General features: G+C 46.6%; 1 protein-coding gene across 1 annotated transcript in view; it reads left to right on the top strand.

Annotated features, from left to right (window-relative positions):
• Window positions 1–2,475: 2,475 nt before the first annotated feature.
• Ube2d1 (ubiquitin conjugating enzyme E2 D1) overlaps window positions 2,476–19,067 on the top strand; it is a 32,608-nt gene continuing 16,016 nt past the window's right edge. Inside the window, exon 1 of the mRNA XM_006979053.3 lies at window positions 2,476–2,648. Coding sequence (XP_006979115.1) covers window positions 2,625–2,648 — 24 coding nt within the window. The 5' untranslated portion in view covers window positions 2,476–2,624. The remainder of the gene's footprint in view (window positions 2,649–19,067) is intronic.

Genomic DNA, 19,067 nt, shown 5'->3' on the forward strand with positions numbered 1-19,067 from the left:
CCTTTGCTTTTCTCCTCCCCACCTTGGTGGATAGACAGAGGAAACTCTCCTGGGGTGTGCTTTGATGTGTTATGTCTAGGATATGCAGGAGTTCACCCAGTAAATGACAGGAAGTCTTTCTATGCCATGGATGGTGCACAAAACCACAAAGCATTCATCAGTGACAGCAAGTGAGCTGGAGTTGGAAAGGAGCATGGTGATAAATTGTGGCGGGCATTTTGCACAGAGCTGGGCTTTGGGTGCCCACATCTTTAAGCATGAGGGTGATTCCATTAGTGATTCTGTGAGCAGTCTATAGGACCTCCTGGAAGAGAGAAAACTTGATGTCTATGTCCTGAACCCTCAATGACTTTGAAATGAAAGTTTCCTATCAACAGCCATGCTGGAGGGTGTGCTTTTGTTATGTGTGGGGTTGGTCAGTACCAACCACTGAATCATCTTGCAGGAGTGATGCTTTCCCATGATGGTAGCACATGACCATGGCCTTACTTCCGACATGGCGTCCGAAGGCCATCAGCACAGAAATGCAACACGAAAAGCAACAAGGGTCCAAGACCAGACTGAGCATCCCTGGCTCCACTTTCTTCCTTCCTTCCTTCCTTCCTTCCTTCCTTCCTTCCTTCCTTCCTTCCTTCCTCTCTTTCTTTCTCTCTTTCTTTCTTTCTTTCTTTCTTTCTTTCTTTCTTTCTTTCTTTCTTTCTTTCTTTCTTTCTTTCTTTCTTTCTTTCTTTCTTTCTTTCTTTCTTTCTCCCCCCCAGAGACAGGGTTTCTCTGTGTAACGGATGTGGCTGGCCTGGAACTCACTGAGATCCGCCTGCCTCTGGCTTCCAAGTGCTGGAATTTAAGTCATGAGCCACCATTGCCTGACTCTGACTCCACTTTTGAGGGCACCCCGGAAGAGCATAAAAGTAGTGTTTTAGTTCCAGAGCACAAGGATGTTGCTCAGACTTCCAGCTAGCCTCTGTACAGCCCTGCAGAAGGCAGGGCCTAGCTGTTGTTTCCCAGAAACCTCTTTGACCAAGAGTATTTCCTGACATCTCCAAGTTGGGTTTTGGGGTATGCACAATGGTTCACTGTGTACTTATTATAGTATACATGAGACCCCAGGTTCCATGATATGACACAAGAGTTAATCTAGGGTTTGTTTGTTTTTTTTTCCCTAGCTAAAAAAGATGGATTGCATTAATGCCATTTGGGGAGGTGAAACAGGAAGTATAACAAGGCTGGTTGATGGGAAGACACTGCCACGAAAGTGCTGGACCAGCACACATGAAGGCTCTATTTCCATCCCCAGTGCCCATGTAAAAATGCAGGTATGATGAGGATTGTGTGTAAAATCAGTGCTGAGGAGGTGAAGGCAGAAGATATCTGGCCAGCCTAGCCCAATGCGTGAGCCCCAGGTTCCAGTGAGTGACTCTGTCTAAAAAAATAAGGTGTACAGCTCCTGGGAAATAATTTCTGGCCTCCACAAGTAACCAAGCAAGTGTATACATACACATGTGCGCACCTGGAAGAACACTCAAAGTAGAGGCGAGTCAGCAAAAGGCACATGCCCTGGGAAAGAGAAGCTGATGGAAACAGTGAAGTGGACCAAATGGGCAGACAGAGCAGGACTGCTTGAGTGGACCTCTGCAAAGTCCAGCCCCTCTGGGCTGCAGCCCCGCTCTAGCTTGTTTAGAGGGCACGAGAATGGTCTCCTTGGACCACCGCAAAGCTCCAGAAGAGAACTTCACAGACGTGCCTGACCCAGCGGCAATGGACGCTGCTGAAGCCCAGGGGCAACGAGTGTTTTGAGAAACAAAGTGGGATTCAAAACCATTTCGGATAAGGTATGGGTTGACTTTAGTCGTCGGAAACCCAAGCCAGAGAAATCTGAGACTGACCAAAGCGAAAGCCCATGCTGCCGGTGTCAAGCCCAGAAGTCATGGTTCAAAGGGCAAGCAAGATCAGAGCATTGAGAAAGGTCTGGAGGACAGCTCCGTGGGTAAATTGTTGGCTGCACAAGCCTGAGAACCTGAGTTCGGATGCCAGAGACCATGTAAGGGTTGGGTGTGTGGGAAGTCGCAGCAATCCTATTGCTGTGAGGTGAAGACAAAAAAGGGAAGCCCGGTGTTCATTGTGAGACCCTGTCTCAAGAAAGAAGGTGGAGTGCAATCGAGGAAGATTCCTCTTGCCTCTAGGGGCCAGCGGAGAAGAGACAGAAATATCTGCAAAGGAAGTTAAGATCTGCTGCAGGGTCTGTGCGAGGAGGAGCGACCCGTGGACCGCAGCAGCTCCTAAGAGCTACAGCTCACCTGCCGTACGGGTTTTGCAGATTCGGCACCTTGCTCTGCAGAGGGCTGCAGGGAGCAGCAGCCTGGCCTCAGCTGTCACCCACGAGTGACCGGACGACGTCCGCGCGGGCGGCCGAGGAGGCCAAGCCTGGAACTACACTTCCCAGTGTGCCAGGCGGGCGGGGCGCGGCGGGGAGGGCGCAGGCTCCTTCCCAGCAGCGAAGGCGGAAACAAAAGAGCCCGGCGCCGCCGCCCGCACACTCGCGCACCGCGCCCGGGCGCACACGGAGCAGCCCCGCGAGGCGGCAGCCCGGGACACGCGGACCCGCCGCAGCCCCCGCCGCCTGCCCCATGGCGCTGAAGCGGATCCAGAAAGTGAGTGGCGGCCAGGGCCGACCTGGGCGTCCCCGAGGGGTCCCTAGGAGTCCCGGGCGCACGGCGTGGGAGGGGCGTGGGCATTGGGGAGGCCGGGGTGCCGATCGGCCCCGCACAGGTGAGGCGTGCACCCGCAAGGTCCAGGTGCCTGGAATCCGGGGCGCCCCGATCCCGCCGTGCCCTCTCCCGACTGAGCCCAGAGCCCTGGGTGTGGGTGCCGGTGGGGTGGCCAGATTGTCCCGGGGTGTGTGCATCCCCGCTGGGCCGGTGATTGCCCCGCAATGGGCGGCCTGCGTCCCCTATCACGCTGTGCGTCCTCACGGTGTCCCCGGAGCCCTCCTTCTTATGTTCGCACCCCGGGCTCCCCGGGAGGACAGGGAAGGTGTGGTGGGCCTACGGCCTTTATTCTCAGAGCGTGGGGCTGGGTCTTTCTCGGCTCTGCAGTTGGCTGGTGCTCAGTGGGAGGAAAGAGCTGGGAAAGCGAGACTGGGACGGAGGAGCCAGCAGAAAGCTCTTGCCCTTGCTATTTTGGTGGCTCTGCATGCAGCTGCCACTTCAGGTCACATAGCTGTACTGAGAACATAGTTGCTGATACACAGCAAGATGACCTCCTGGCTGTGATTCATGGAGAGGCAAGCCAAGCAGGTTGCTTTTTTTTTTTTTTTTTTTTTTTTTTTTTAAACACCCTCATGATAAACTCACATGTAGAGTTGAAGACACAACAGTAAGGACCACAAATTAAATCGTTTGGATGCTTTGACGCACGAGTGGAGAATGAGGAAGAAATACAAATGGTCAGTCAACACACACACACACACACACACACACACACACACGATCCATCCCAGCTCTCTCTTTGTATTCTTTACCGCACCCATTTCTCCTGTTGGCTTGTCCTCCCCTTACTCAAGTCTTAACATTTTTTTTTTTCTTGATTTGATGATAGAGAAAGTCTTAACATTTACAGTGATAGTCCTTGCCGGGAACATAGTCTTTGGGAACGCTTTGGAAGCAACTGCGCCAAAACTGGATAATGTGTTTGGTAATTGATTTCACAAGAAATGGATGGCTCCCCAAACATTTTATCAACCTCTCCAGCTACACTTCACTACAAATGTTTTGAGTGTGGAGCGGTATTAGACAGGCATCTTTCGGTACAGAGGACAGCAACTTTTACACCCAGCCAAATCTGGGTTGGTTTTTTTTTTTTTTTTTTTGACACAAACATTAGCTGTGTACATCGTTGCTATTCTTTGTACCATTGAAGGTCAGCTCACTCTAAACTGTAAAATCAGCATTTATTAAGTAATGACGTTGTCTCTTTTCAAGATAACACGGTTGCGTTTTATTTGTAACCATATAAACAAACAGACCTAATTTTGAAGGTGCAGTCGTGATCACCACCATGCGGACTTCTGAACACTTACTGTAATGTTGGCTCCAGTTTGGATCAGACAACACACATTTTTTTCCCAGGGAAGTTTTCAAACTTCGCTTCCTTTCACGATGGTGAGGCATTTCCATGTGGCTTCACACACACACACACACAGTAGCTCTTAGATGCCACAGCATTTATCTATAGAATATCCATTCAGAAAAACAAAACATTATACATTATTGTAAGTACAGGCTTGACAAGTCTTGTCTGTCAATGCCAAGCCCATGTGTTTGACTTATGGCAAATGCGCACATCTTTTTGTTGTTGTTGTTGTTCTTTTCTTTTTTCTTTTTTTAGTAGATGTTGTTGAACAGAGTATGAACACAGTTGTCCATTACAAAGATAACAGTTAAGTACGACTGATGTCAGACCTATGACACACTGATATTTTGGAGAAGACATTGGAGGTCACATGACACTATGTTTCCGTACCAGACTTTGGCTTCCCTTCCTGTCATCGGGCATTGACTGCCACACATTGTATCAGTCATACTTGTCAGCCAACCCTTCAAAACCAACTGATTCTACCAGCCTCCTCCTTCCTCACCATCTTGCTGAGAACCAAGTCCAGGCTGAGCAGGCTGCCTGATGATCAGCTACAAAGCTCCCTGATATCCTCAGTGTTCAGATTTTTATTTGAATCTTGTTTATTCCAACAAAGGGAGTTCAATGCTAACCTCCGAGCTTTAAAAAAAAAAAAAAAGATTTATTTTTATATGTGTGTTTGTGAGTACATGCCACATGTGTATGGGTGCCCACAGAGGCCAGAAGAGAACATCTGGTCCCGTGATCCTAGAGCCACAGGCACGGTTGTCAGATGTCTGATGTGGGTGCTGGGAATTGAACTTGGGTCCTCTTAACTGCTGAGCCATCTCTCTAGTCCCTGGCCTTCTTTTTTGAGTATATTTTAAGTTAGCCGGATAACTTCAGGCCATTGGGTTGCACTGTTTCTTTACCAAATGTATCAGGTCTTGGATCTCAGAAACCCAGGTTTGCAGTGGTGTAGCCAAGAGTACAGACAGGGAGACAGTCCCTTAGGGCAGGGAGCAGTCACTGCAGACCCCACTCCTCCCTGAAGATGCTGAATCTCGACATTGCGTTGGGGGTCATCACCGAAAGGTCAAAAGCCCTGATGTCCTAGTCCGTTCTCTTGATCTAAAGAGGGAACCTGAGGCTGGAGTTGAGATGGCTTTTACCCAGGGTTAATCTCTTCAGAAGTGATTTGGCACGTTGGAGAACAATATTCACAGCTTCCCATTTCTCCACCTGTGAAAAGAACAAAGATGTTGGATTAAAATTGTGTCTTTTATACAAAGCATGTGGACATCAGCGCTTCAAATATATCTCTGTGCCAGAGTAGACTAAATGATTTAATGCTCCAATTTAGACACTCTGCGCCAGTTTTGCATTTCAGCTCATAAATTTACACACCCGTGGCCTATTTTTAGACGGAGAGAAAGATGTTATTACAGTCACCTAAATCACTGAAGGAATAAAGTTTGAACAAAATCTGAGGCAAGAAGCCCAAAGCAGATCTGAAAAAAAAGAGAGCAGCTTTCGGTTGGGTGTCTATTGTTAGTTGTTTTCTAGGTGCTTGTTCTGTGAATACTGTTTTTTAGTCTTCAGTACACTTTGCTTTGAAAAATCGCTGTTTCAACGATCAGTGTTCTGCTATAATACTGAGCACTTGGAAACCCAGGGGAGAAAGGAACCCCCATGCAGCGTCATCAACATCTTTGTCTCTTTCCCTTTGTGCTCATTTCCCACAAGGAAATTTAGGTAATAATCACACCGGATGGTATGTGCTAGACCTCGGCCTTTTTTTGTCTGTATTCTGGAGAGTGAAACAAAAGGCTTTTCTTTCATAAATATCGCAGCACAGATAATTATCCTTTCAGCGTTCTGTCCCAAAATGAAACATTTGGGGCTGGGAGTATGGCGCAGTGCTAAAACACACACCTACTGATTTCAGAGCCCTGGGTTCAATGGCCAGCACCACAAGAATAAATAAGTTGCATTTGGTTCCAAAGATTGAACGCTGGGTGTTTTAATAATTAATCTAAATTGTGTGCATGAACATAAAATTAAAATGTAGTTTTGTAAATGTTTTGAGCTGCTTGGACTTCGATTTGTGCGATTCTAAGTCACAGTGTTTGTGCTAGTCTAGCAAACACGGACGGTATCTTCAGCAACTTGAACCTCTGTGTCTGGGTCACCATCCAGGGAAAGAGGATGTAGCTTTTGTTCCTGGCTCCGTGGCTTACCAACTTCTGTTTTCTTATACACATGATGTCCCCAAGGATGACAACCACCACCGTGTGTGGAGGTCGCTCTGCCTAACTCCATGCCAAGAGCTTAACCTGCATGAGTTGCCCGCGTCGTTCTTGAGGCCCTGGAGCTAGAAACAATCTAATTCCCACTCTGCAGATGATGAAACTGAGGCGCAGAGATGTTCACCGGGGTACACAGGATCGCATATCTGGCCTATGGAAATGGCTAGGATTCCAAGCCAGACAGTCCTCTCCGCAGTGGCAGGCTTCTTCTATCATGTGGATCTTTCTGTTGTTTTTCTAAACTAGGAGACACGGAGTCAGGGGTCTGGGACTTTAGCTCATTGGAAAAGTGCTAACCTGGCACGCATATATTCTTGGCGTGGTGGCTCACGCCTGTGATCCTAGCACTTAAGAGTTAGAGATGGGTAGGATCAGTTCAAGGGTCATCCTCACAGTACTGGGTTGGAAGCCACCCTGGGCTATATGAGACCCAATCCCAAAAACAAACACAGAGGAGGAAAGATACAGAGTCAGGTGAGTTTATAGAGAGCAGCGCTTAGCGATATGATGCTCACCCATGTAATTAGGGCTCTGCCTACTTAATCACCACCACAGCTCAGCTGTGAGGGATGCTCAGTCACCCTTCTCCTCAGAGACGACCCTCATCACTAAACACTGGAAAATAACGGCTTCCTTCTTCTCCCCCATGCCACCAGAAGCGTTGACGCCTCCAAAAGGGTTCAGAAAAACACTTGCTTGTAGTTCTTTAAATCTTCTGTTGGTATCATTTCCCTGTGGAATTTTCATGACATCACTGTAAAGTGGTCCAGTTGTTTCAGTGCCTGTCCTGGCTTTGCATAGTAAACGATTCACATTGTAAGATTACATGCAGGATGACAGAAGGAGGGCCATAGCCTAAAAGAAAACATGAGAAGCCGGGTAGCTCTTATCATTTGTGGATGAACAGTTTGCCTCAATTCTCAAGGACGCCACAGTGGGGATTTTCCTGCCCCGAAGCCTCTGTAGTGAAACTCAGCTTTTGCCCCGGTCTGGACCCTTCCTTCTTTAACATAACAAAGGTGCAAGAAGATGAGACTAGTTTATTGTAGCCGAAAAGTCCCGAGGAAATAAATAGCGTAGACCTAGATGAGACTGTTGACGCCTGTTTAGCCAGACACATGAAAACCAAGGGAGGTGGATTGCCTCCAGGAAGCCAGGAGCATCCCTGCCCCTTCAGCTCCCTGGAACACACGCAGACACGTTTGGGCCTGTGCTTTCGTTCAATGTTGCTAATCAGAAACGATATAAGCGAGTTAACAGTTGCCTACCAATGTGTTGGTCCTGACCCCGCCCGCCTTTTAAATACTGGAAGAAATGATATTTCACTGAAAACAGGTATTAAGTGACTTGCCCCTTCTCTCACCCATTAAAGTCTTGGAGTGACACTGGGTTGCACGATATGCCCAGATTTGTATTTTGGGGCTTTGGAGAGGTTCTCAGGCCCACCCATCAAAGAACGTCTATGTGTGATGTTGCGAACGGTGTTTTAGACTGGGTTGGTCCACGTGACCCCTGAGAAGCTGAGATCATGTACATTTAGTTTGCTTCTAACTAAGCTTTACATGGACAGTACAAGAGCCTCCCATGTGCTCCTTGGGGTAGAGAGGAAGCAATGTGTGGTCTAGAAGCACAGAGTTCCACTGTCTCGCCTCTTCCTGGGTATTTTGCCAACTGCTCTCTCTTCTGGGTCTGCCTATGTTGCTTATCTTAAGAGACACCATGTTGCTTATTCCGAAGCAATAAGCAACAATAGAAGAATAAGCAATAAGAACAAGTATCTTCTTCAAAGGGGGGAGCTGGGCCTCATCCTTCACATTAAACTTGCTCAGATAACCCTCTTGCCCCGGTGGGCCTAGGGTGGCTAGTTGGGTGGTACAGGGGACCGTGTGTGTGTGAGTACCAAGTCATGACGTCCAATCTATTTCTTAATATACATACCTGAAAGGAAAGGTTTGAAAATTGCTTATTAATGTGACCCAGGGGCAACTCTCCCCAAAAGCCCTGCCCTTGGGTGTGCTCTCCCTTATCAACCTGGGCTTAAATCTGTGTTAAAATCTTTGCTTAGTAAATTCCAACTCCTCTTCATTAAAAAAATAAATAAATAAGTGCCCACCAGTCATCCATGTTCGAGATAAATGTTCTGCCCTTGGACTCATTTCCAGTTAATACAAAGTGTCAACAAATTGTTGTCTGCCTCAAGTAGCAACAGAGTATACAGTTAGTGGTGTCCAGCCACAGTATTCAAGAGTAGCACCTTGATTATCTTTATTATTGTTATTTTGAGACAGAATCTGTATAGCTGGCCTCCAACCCATGTTCCTTCTGCCTCAGCCTCCTGAGCATTGGGATCATAGGTGTACAACTCCATGCCCATGTTAAGATTTTTTTTTTTCAAACACAAACAATTATTAAATGCCTATTCTTTGCCAGTTATTAGAAGGGAACTCTAGGGGCTGGAGAGAGAGATGGCTCAGTATGTTTGTCCTTATTCCAGAGGACCAGAGTTTGGTTCCCAGCACCCACACCCTCTCATGAGCCTTACAACTGCCTGCCACTCAAGCTCTAGGGGTCTCGCGCCCTCTTCTCCTCTCTTCAGGCATCTACACACACACGTACATATGCACGCAGAGAGACATGCATAAAAATAAAACGATACATTTTTTTAAAAATGAATCAAGCTCTGAAAAGCACTATTTGCTAACAAATACATTGGTAGGTATGTTCATGTTTTATGTACATTTTAAAAATAGATTTTCTCTCATTTTCTGTTTTTCCCCCCCAAACACCATCTTTCTTGGTTTCTATGAACTTAACGGTTAATTTTGATAATGTAGCATTCAAAAGGCAGTATGGGGGCTGGAGAGATGGCTTAGTGGTCAAGAGCCCTGGATGCTCTTCCTGGAGGCACTGGTTTGATTCCCACACCCACATAATGGCTCACAACTGTCTATGACTCCAGTTCCGGGGAATCTGATGCCCTCTTCTAGCCTCCACAGGCTCACGGCATGCTGTCATGCAGTCAGGCAAAACACGCATGCACACAAAATAATAAAATAAAAATCATTTCAAAATCAACTTATAAAATAAGCAAATAATACTAAAGGGGTGTGAGGAGGTAATATGTAGCATATTGCCATGTGTTTTGTGAAGGTGTGTTCAGTCATCTCCTGTCATGTTTTTCTTGGTTCTGGAAGTGCTTTGAACACAGACTCCTCCAAGCCTACAAAGCAGTGTCATTTCAAACCTTTTGTGATAGACAAAGCTCTTGCGAGAGAGGAGAATTCCCTTGTATTCGCTTGCTCTTGTCTGTTGTTTTTTCTCGAGCACGTAACCTCACTTCAGCACGGGCCTCATGGAGAGCAATGCACTCCAGGTATCACAGTCCCGGAGTGAGTGGATCCGGGGACAGATGAGTGCTAGGATGGAGGTCAGACAGTCTGAACCTTTGTTCTAGCTCTAGCTTGTGACCTTGGCTAAGACAACCAGTCATTATTTTCACCATCTAGAAACTCATGAGTGAATATGATCATTTCAATGGTCCTCTCTGTGTGTGTCCATTAGACAGATGTGTGTTTGTGCGTGTGCGGGCTTAATATCAATCTCTAATTCTCCCCCCAGCCCCTGCAAAAAGAGCGCTCTACCCAGTAAGCAATAATCCAGAGCCTCCCCCTTTATAATTTTAAGCAAACTTCAATGTCATTTGCAGTCTGTTTTGTTCAGCAGACATCTAAACTTGTCACCAAGGCAAAAACCGAGCTGTGTGCTCTGCAGCCGTAAGAGATATAAATTCTATTGACTGTGAGATGTAAGAACTTTGTGGTATTGGCATCTGAATGGGTACTATAATGTTTGTAAGTCCTCTGCTTACAGATCACTTATTTGTGATGCAAATAAGATGTGTCTCTAGGATGGGCTAATAATGTAATGTGCTTTTCTAATTCTCTTTGGCTTCCATCTCTTTGACAGGTCTCTTTGTCCTTTAAGGGTTGTTTCTTCCAGGTTTTTAGAGAGCTGTCTCACAGAGTTGCCTCATCTGTAGTTTTAGGGATCCTGAGTTGTGCATTTCTAGAACACCTTCTGATACAAGGTATACTAAATGAATAAAGAGATCCACAGGAAAGTAGGTATAACCAGTAATAAGGGTAAGGCAAAAACTGTAACTATAAATAGATAGGCATAGAGAAATGCCACAAGGAAAGAACAATGTATTTATGCATGCAGGAAGTCAAATGTGGGGAGGGTAAATTGGTTTGGAGGAGATCAGGAGTGGAAAAGATGGACTGAGACATAGATCTGGAGGAACGTGAAATGATTCGAAAGACACAGGAAAGCCCTATTTGTACAATGAAGACACTGGAAACCTCATGACTAATTTGGAGCAGATAACCATGCCTTTGGGAAGCATTGGTGGGGTAGGGCATGGGATCTTGGTTAAATGGAGGGCCCGGAAGGGCTATACTGAGAACCGTATACTCCATACAGAGCCTGCCTGGCGAAGCCATGAAACATCTGTGTCTCCTAGTCTGGGGCTGGCTGTGCATCCTTGCCCTCAAAGGGTGCAATGTCGTTCCTGATGTGTGAGTGTTATTCTGATGAATGTCCCCAACAAAGACGGGCAGGATATTCTGGGAATAGAGTAGGGACCCACTGAGGGTGAGAGAAAACTTCTAGTTAAATGATGTTTAAGGTAAGACCTGAAGAAAGATGTGAGGTTGGTGCCAGGAGTGGTGGCGCACACCTTTAATCCCAGTGCTTGGGAGGCATAGACGTGTGGATCTATCTCAGTGAGTTCGAGGCCCGCCTGGTCTGCAAAGCGAGTTCCAGAACAGCCAAGGAAGGCTACACAAAGAAACCTTGTCTCAAAAACACCAAAGGGGGAAAAAGTGAGGATGGTAAAATGAATGGGAAGGGGAGAGGGGGAGAGAGGGAGGGAAAGAAAGAGGAGATGGTGAGAATATGAATATGTGTATGGGTTGAGAGGGGACGTGATTAAGAATCTTCCTAAGAGGAGGACATGTTGAACAATACAGGCAAGATAATATTTTGAAAAATTGAAAGTCACTTTAGTAGGGCAAAATCTGTCATTTCTTGCTTGCTTCCTTCCTTCCTCCCTCACTTCCTTTCTCTTTTTTCTTTCTTTCTTTCAAGACTGGGCCTAGCTATGTAGTCTAGGTTTGCCTTAAAGTTACTATGTAGTCCAGGCTGGCTTTGAACTCATGATTCTCAGTGTCCTGAGGTCTGAGAACCACAGGCATATACCATCATCCCAGTTGTAAACCTTACTTGATGGTGATTGGGAAAATACTGCAAAGGCCTGACATGGTGCCCTGTGGACATGTTGGTATCACCAGTGTGTGAGGTGGAAAACCCAAATAGTTGTTCAAGTGTTCTCAACAGAGGGTCCAGGCCAGGGTGATGGCAGGGAACCCTGAAGTGAGGAGGTGAGAAAGCTGATGGGCTCTCGGGAGCTTCTCTGACCCACTCATTCCTGCCCCCCTACCCCATCCCCTTGCTTGGTCCTTCAAGTTAAATCTTAGAGATTGTCTGGCTGGGAGTCTCTTCAGGCTCCTCCGCTTGCTGTCCAGTGTGCTCCTGGGTGCTTTAGTGAGGTCTCTGCTCTGACTACATCAGACACTGTTACCCTGTGGACCTCCATTGGTTTGTATGAAGTTGCCTTCTAGACCCCTTTTGGGGAGGGATGAGGACTGAGGAGAATCAGAATACTTTGGTGTACATATTAATGAGAGGGTAGGGTGGTCAGAATGGGAAGGTCAGATGCCCAAAGCTAGAGTTTAGGTCACTGGCACAAATGACTTTAAGACTTCCTAAAGTAGATTCATATATACCATGGATTTGTGTAAAGTATATTTGACTTATGTAATTCCTCTAGTGGAAATATATATGCAATCGTATGTGTACGTGGAAGTAACTGAGTGAGGCTGGGCAGCTGGCTCAGTGGGTAAAGCACTTGCCACCCAAGTGTGAGGACCCCTGAGTTCGAATTCCCAAAAGCCACATAAAGCCAGATATGGCAGCACCCATGTAAATCCTATAATCCTAGCACTCATCTGCTGAGATGGGTTAGGAGACAGGAGATTCCTGGGAAGCTCCCAAGTCAGCTAGCTTGGTGCACACAGAGACCCTGTTTCTAACAAGGTGGGAGGTGAGGACCAACCTGGGGTTATGCTCTGACCTCCGCATGTCCTCCATGGTACACACATGCCTGCACTCACACATGTCAGTGTATGCACATACTTACATGAGCATACACACACACACACACACACACACACACACACTCAATTAAAAAAATTAAAATAAAATCAGAGGGCTCTTTGAAATTAGACACAAGGTAGCAGTTGGGGAACGCAGCCATTGTGCCTTGCTCAGAAGTCTGGGAAAGCGGATGCTGAGATGACGTGTTGGATAAAAATGCTCCCAATTCTTCTTACCTTTAAATTTTATTCTGAATTGGTCTCTGGTTCCTGATGCACGTCGATGGGACAGAGGCACTGGGGGTCATGGCTGTCTTCGCTCCCCTGCTTCCCCTGTCATTTGTCTATATTATCTCTTGGGAAAGCCGCCTTGGGCTGGGACAAAGACTTAGCAGGTGACGTGCCTGCTATGCATAATGGGGACCTGAGTACCCATCTAAGAACCTGAATGTGCTTGGGATCCCCGTGCTGGGGAGGCAAGCAGGTTCACTGGGCTCACTGGTCAGCTTATCTAAACTACATTGCAAGCTCCAGGCCTGTGAGAGACCCCGTCTTATAAAAACAGCCGGGGCCCGGCGGCAGTGGTGGTGGCGCGCGCCTTTAATCCCAGCGCTGGAGAGGCAGAGGCAGGCGGATCTCTGTGAGTTCGAGGCCAGCCTGGTCTACAGAGTGAGTTCCTGGTCAGCTAAGGCTGTTACACGGAGAAACCCTGTCTCGAAAAACCAACCAAACAAACAAACAAAAAATAACAGGGCCTCTGAAATGGCTTAGCAGGTAAAAGCACTTGCTGTACAAGTCTGACAGCCTAGGTTCGATCCCTGGAACCCATGGGGAAAAGCCAGATGTGGTGGCACACATCTGTACTCCTCGAACTCCTGTGGTAAGATGGGAGGGAGAGTTCAGAATCACCTTGGAGCCCCCAGGTCTGCTAGCCTGGTGTAACCACCACATCGGACACAATAGGGACTTGCCTCCTCGAAGAGAACCAGCTCCCAAGAGTTGGCCTCTTAACCTCGACGTGTGCATAATGGTGTGCTCAGACTCATGCTCACACATACACATACACCACACAGATAAACGTGTGCACGCACACTAATAGTTAATAATAATAATAATAATAATAATAATAATAATAATAAAACCCTGAAAAATAAGGGGAAGGATTCTTGAGGAGGTTAACCTATGGCTCCCACGTGGACTTGAGTCCACACATACTTACACTCACAGAGACCCCCTGAAAGCAGCCTTTGACGGACACACCTGATGTGTGAAGCAGCCAGGCCCGGCTTGTGGATGTGAGCTCGCCTCCTCTCACTTAATTAATTGAATGTCAGCATTTTGAAATCTTACTTTGAAATCTTCCAAGGAAGAAACCATGTGGTAGAAAGTCAAGATGTCCTTTAACTCAGATGCATAGAGGTCCTGTGTGGGGAGATACTGTTGACTGACAGACATCTCTCTTTTGAAAGCACTCCAGTCTGCTGGGTGAGGAGATCAGCCTGGACTCTAAACCCACAACATGTTTATTCACAGACAAACCAAATGTAGCTCATCTGCCCCTTTTGAGGCAACACCTAGGCAGGAAAAGAAGACAATGCAGTCCTGTCAGAGTCACTGGCTGGTTTGGGGTTTTGAGGGAGAGATGTGTTTGTCCTGTTAATTAATTGCCGGTGAAGCCAGGGGTTTTGAAATAACGCTTCCCCGGGCTTGGCACTGAATCAATTAAACTTGAGGCCATAAGTCAACCCCCGTGCACAGGCTGTGTGCCTGCCTCTGCACACACTCATCCCGGTGTATATTATCTCATATGCAAATTCAGATCGTCTGCCCGTTACAGCTAGAAAACCCACAAAAGCCTTCTCGGTATGCTCCGAGTCAGTTCTCCACAAGTATTTACTGTGCAGCGTCATATTAAACCTTAGGGTAAATAAGGCCGCGCTGGCTCGCCGGTCCCCTCAGCTGATGCTAAGGGGATGCTGCTCTTCTGGGAGCCAGGAGGTGGACACAGCCTCCTCACCACTCCCGGCTTTATTTCCTTGTATTTGTTTACTTTCTTTGAATTAGGCGGGCCGCATCTACTTTTAGATGTTAAGTCCCCGGAGGCAGGGGCTGTGTCCTGGTTGGTTTTTGTGGAGAACACTTAGCATATTGTGGGGGTATTACAAACATACCATCTGTGCCCATTTAAATTCAGTTGAGGCCGCCCAATGCTTCCCTTTGTGTCTTGCTGATTATAGAAGTCTGCACTGGAATAGACATGCCTAGCCACAGAAGGCTCTAGAGATCCCTTAAGTACACAGTTTTGCAGCCTTGCAAGATTGTTTTTGTTTTTGTTTTTAATGGTTCTAGTCAAGTTATAAGGGCGTTGGCCTGTAACCTATTAATAGCTTGCATTTTGAAATTTAGATACCCCTGCTACATGTCCATCACATGAACTTAGAAAATTGCTTCTCTGGCAGAGACCGTTTTCCTCTGGGGAGTGTTTTTCATCCCTGTTGATGGTATTTATTCATTGCTTGGTCTATATTCAGATATAGGGTTTGGCTTCTTTTAAGTGTTATCTCAGATATGAAGAAACCCGATCAAATCAATAATCCCACTTTCGGATTTCTGGAATGAAATTGAAGTGCACGTCTACAAGGTATGCTCACATTTACCCAGTGAGCTTGCCGTGATGTGTAACGGATGTCGTTGTTCAGCAGCCATACTTCACACAATGTGAGCTCTATACATCCTTGCCTATGTCTATGCTTTTAAGATTATGTTATTCATGGAGGGAAGTCTCATTTAAAAAGTCACAAAGTTGGGCCACAGAAATGGTGCAGTGGTTTGAGAGCACTTGCTGTTCTTTCAGAGGACCCAAGTTTGGTTCCCAGGACTCATAATCACCTGGAACTTCAGCTCCAGTGGATCCAAAACCCTTCTCTGGTCTCCTCAAGCATCTGTACTCACCTACACACACACACACACACACACACACACACACACACACACACACACACACACACACACGCATCATTAAAAATACAATAAATCTTTTCAAAAAAGCTACCACACCAATTCTTTTTAAAGTTACAATGTAAACTTTTGGTGAACGATAAAATTCATGGACGGGGCATACAGAAAGGTGATGGGTTTTTACAAAATGAAGACAGCTGTGAAGCTGGCACTTAGGAAACGCATCACAAGAGCCCCAGATACGGCTCTCCCTAGCTCCACCCTGTGCTCAGGTAAGCCTTTGTTTTTGAACTGCTCTTAAAATGAACCCTGCCGTGTGTCCCCTTTTGCCTCTGGGGCCTCCTGTGTGCTGTTTCTGACCTTTATCTGAACTGTTTCTTGGAGCTCAGGTTTCTTCGCTCTGGCTGCCTCAATCTACCACAAGTTTCTGCCGTCATTGGTGGACATCCAGGTTGTCCTTGGGTTGGCGCTGTCGCAAATGAGACCCCTAAGATTACTCTGTGTGTCCCTGTTTGTGTTGGGTGTGTATTTGCCGGGGGGGGGGGGGGGGGATGTGACACACACCATGTCTCGGTTTAGTTGGTGCTCACCACCTGACAGTTTTCTGTGCACAGAAACTAAGGGTTCCACTTGCTTCACGTTTCCCAGCATCGATACTTTCTTCTTTATTCTCTTAACCATTTTAGTGAGTATGCTGGAGTAGAATTTGATTTTGATTGGCATGTCCTTGGTGATCTGGGCCCATTTTGTACGTGTGTGCATGTTGCACGCATCTGTTTGTCTCTCTACTTTATTTATTTTATTCTTTATTTTTTATTACTATTTTTTTACACAGAGTCTCATGTAGCTTGATATACCTTGCCATGTGGCTGGTGGCTTACTGGCGTCTTCACATGCTGCTGGTCATGGCAGCGGCTGCAGTGTCTCTGGTCATGGCAGCGGCTGCAGCCTCTCTGGTCATTGCGGCGGCTGCAGCGTCTCTGGTCATTGCGGCGGCTGCAGCGTCTCCTTCTGCCTTTCTGTCCTTTTATTTCTCCACTCTGTTAGTCCCGCCTATCTTTCCTGCCTAGCCACGGCCGATCAGGTTTTATTTATTAACCAACCAGAGCAACTTGACATACAGACCATCCCCCAGCACAGCCAAGTGCAGACCATCTCAAACACCTGCACTCAGGCCCATGGTCCTAATCATCCTCTATACGGACCTGCTGGGTAACGCCACAAGGAACCTGAGAATGGGCTCCCACAGGACATACAGAACATCCCACAGCACTTCCCCTTTCTTTTTTTTTTTAAAAGGAAGGTTTTAACTTTTACACATCTCCAAAGTCAGCTTGGTATATTTGGGAATTTGGGCGTAGCTTCTCTTAACTACTTCCTGCTGGAGGGGGGCGCTGTATCTTATGGGGATGCAAAGAAAATTTTAGGATCATGGAGTAGTCCGTGAGACTGTATCGTCTGAGCCAGTTGCCCCGAAACGACTCTGGATGCTGGATCATCTGGGCCATTGTGTCATCGGAGACCTTTCAGGTGGTCTTGGCTGGTCAAACCTGATGTATCTTAATCTGGAACAAATCCATAGCCTCTGGCTTTCTGTAGAGACAAAAGCAGAGTCTCCTTTCCAAAGTAACACATCCTTATATCCAAATTTTAAAGTCAAGGTATCTTTAATATATACATATTGGTTTAACTCAACATCTTTTACGATCAAATGTTTTTCTGCAGTTAAAAATCCCAAAGACAATATAATCCAAACTCTTTGTGTGATATCCATCTTTACATGGCTTATTTTTTATATTACTTTTACTTTCTCTTTAACGACTTTATTTTTTTAAACTTTCTATTTCTTTATATAACTGTCTATGTTCCTTTTCCTCTCCCTTCCAAGCCCCAGGAACCCGCCAGTAACTCAAACCGGCGGCTGCCGCTCATTTGAGAGAGAGAATTAGGAACTGTGGGGCGTTTACCGACGTCACCGTTCCTGGAGAACTTACCGACGTCACCGCTCCGTGTGTTGAGTTCTGAATCCTCTTTACCACCATGCGAGGATTCTTCTCAGATCACACTTTATTGGAGCGCCTCTTGGTTGAGGGACTTTGTCTTTAGTATTTATTTATTTATTTATTTTTTCATAACACCGGCCTTTATCCCTGTTCATTTGTCCTTTTTCTTTAGTCCCTTTTTTTCTTTAGCCCTTTTTTTCTTTAGCCCTTTCTTTCTTTAGCCCTTTTTTTCTTTAGCCCCACGTTCGGGCGCCATTTGTAGCTTGAGTTTTTTCGCCTTGCCCACTGTCAGGACAAATCTCTGTCACCCGCCAGTCCCACAGCCGCTCAGACCCAACCAAGTAAACACAGACACTTATATTGCTTTCAAACTGTATGGCCGTGGCAGGCCTCTTGCCAACTGTCCTTATCTTGCTAACTGTGCTTTTATCTTAAATTGATCCATTTCCATACATCTATACCTTGCCATGTGGCTGGTGGCTTACTGGCGTCTTCACATGCTGCTGGTCATGGCAGCGGCTGCAGTGTCTCTGGTCATGGCGGTGGCTGCAGCCTCTCTGGTCATTGTGGCGGCTGCAGCCTCTCTGGTCATTGCGGCGGCTGCAGCCTCTCCTTCTGCCTTTCTGTCCTTTTATTTCTCCACTCTGTTAGTCCCGCCTATCTTTCCTGCCTAGCCACGGCCGATCAGGTTTTATTTATTAACCAACCAGAGCAACTTGACATACAGACCATCCCCCAGCACAGCCAAGTGCAGACCATCTCAAACACCTGCACTCAGGCCCATGGTCCTAATCATCCTCTATACGGACCTGCTGGGTAACGCCACAAGGAACCTGAGAATGGGCTCCCACAGGACATACAGAACATCCCACAGCAGTCTTACTATGTAGTACTTGGCTGGCCTCGAACTCACGGATCTGCCTGCCTCTGCCTCCCAAGTGCTGGAATTAAAGGTGTGTGCCACCATTGCCTGGCTCCCCCTTGAACTTTTATAATTAGCCCAAGTGGTTATACTGATTAGGGAATACATTCTTTTAAGATATCCATGTACACCACAGACCACAGCCCATCTGGGCACTGCTGACTCTGAGCATTGCCAATGGTCAGGGTCCCATGTACTTTGAGATGAGGTTAGCCCAACACAAACCCTTACTCCAATGGGAAGAGCCACCAGAAGCAGTGACCTGAAAGTAGATCAACAGCCTCCCAAAGAAACAGGAGGTAATAGAATTCTGAGGTTTTCTAAACAAGGAAAAAAACCCAGAACATTCTAATGGGCATTCCCTCTGGGCTTGGAGACTTATGTACCATCTACTAGAAATCCCTGTGAGGTACTACTCAATGGTTGATAGTATCTTGGTATTCATCTTCAGGTACCATGATGTTTAATGATACATTATTACAAAGGGCATTCCAGGTTAAGTGACCTGTACAATTCTCAGGTCGCCGCTAAACTTTTTGCTTCATGTAAC

Source organism: Peromyscus maniculatus, chromosome 21 (genome assembly GCF_049852395.1).
Source record: "Peromyscus maniculatus bairdii isolate BWxNUB_F1_BW_parent chromosome 21, HU_Pman_BW_mat_3.1, whole genome shotgun sequence".
Lineage (NCBI taxonomy): Eukaryota > Metazoa > Chordata > Mammalia > Rodentia > Cricetidae > Peromyscus > Peromyscus maniculatus.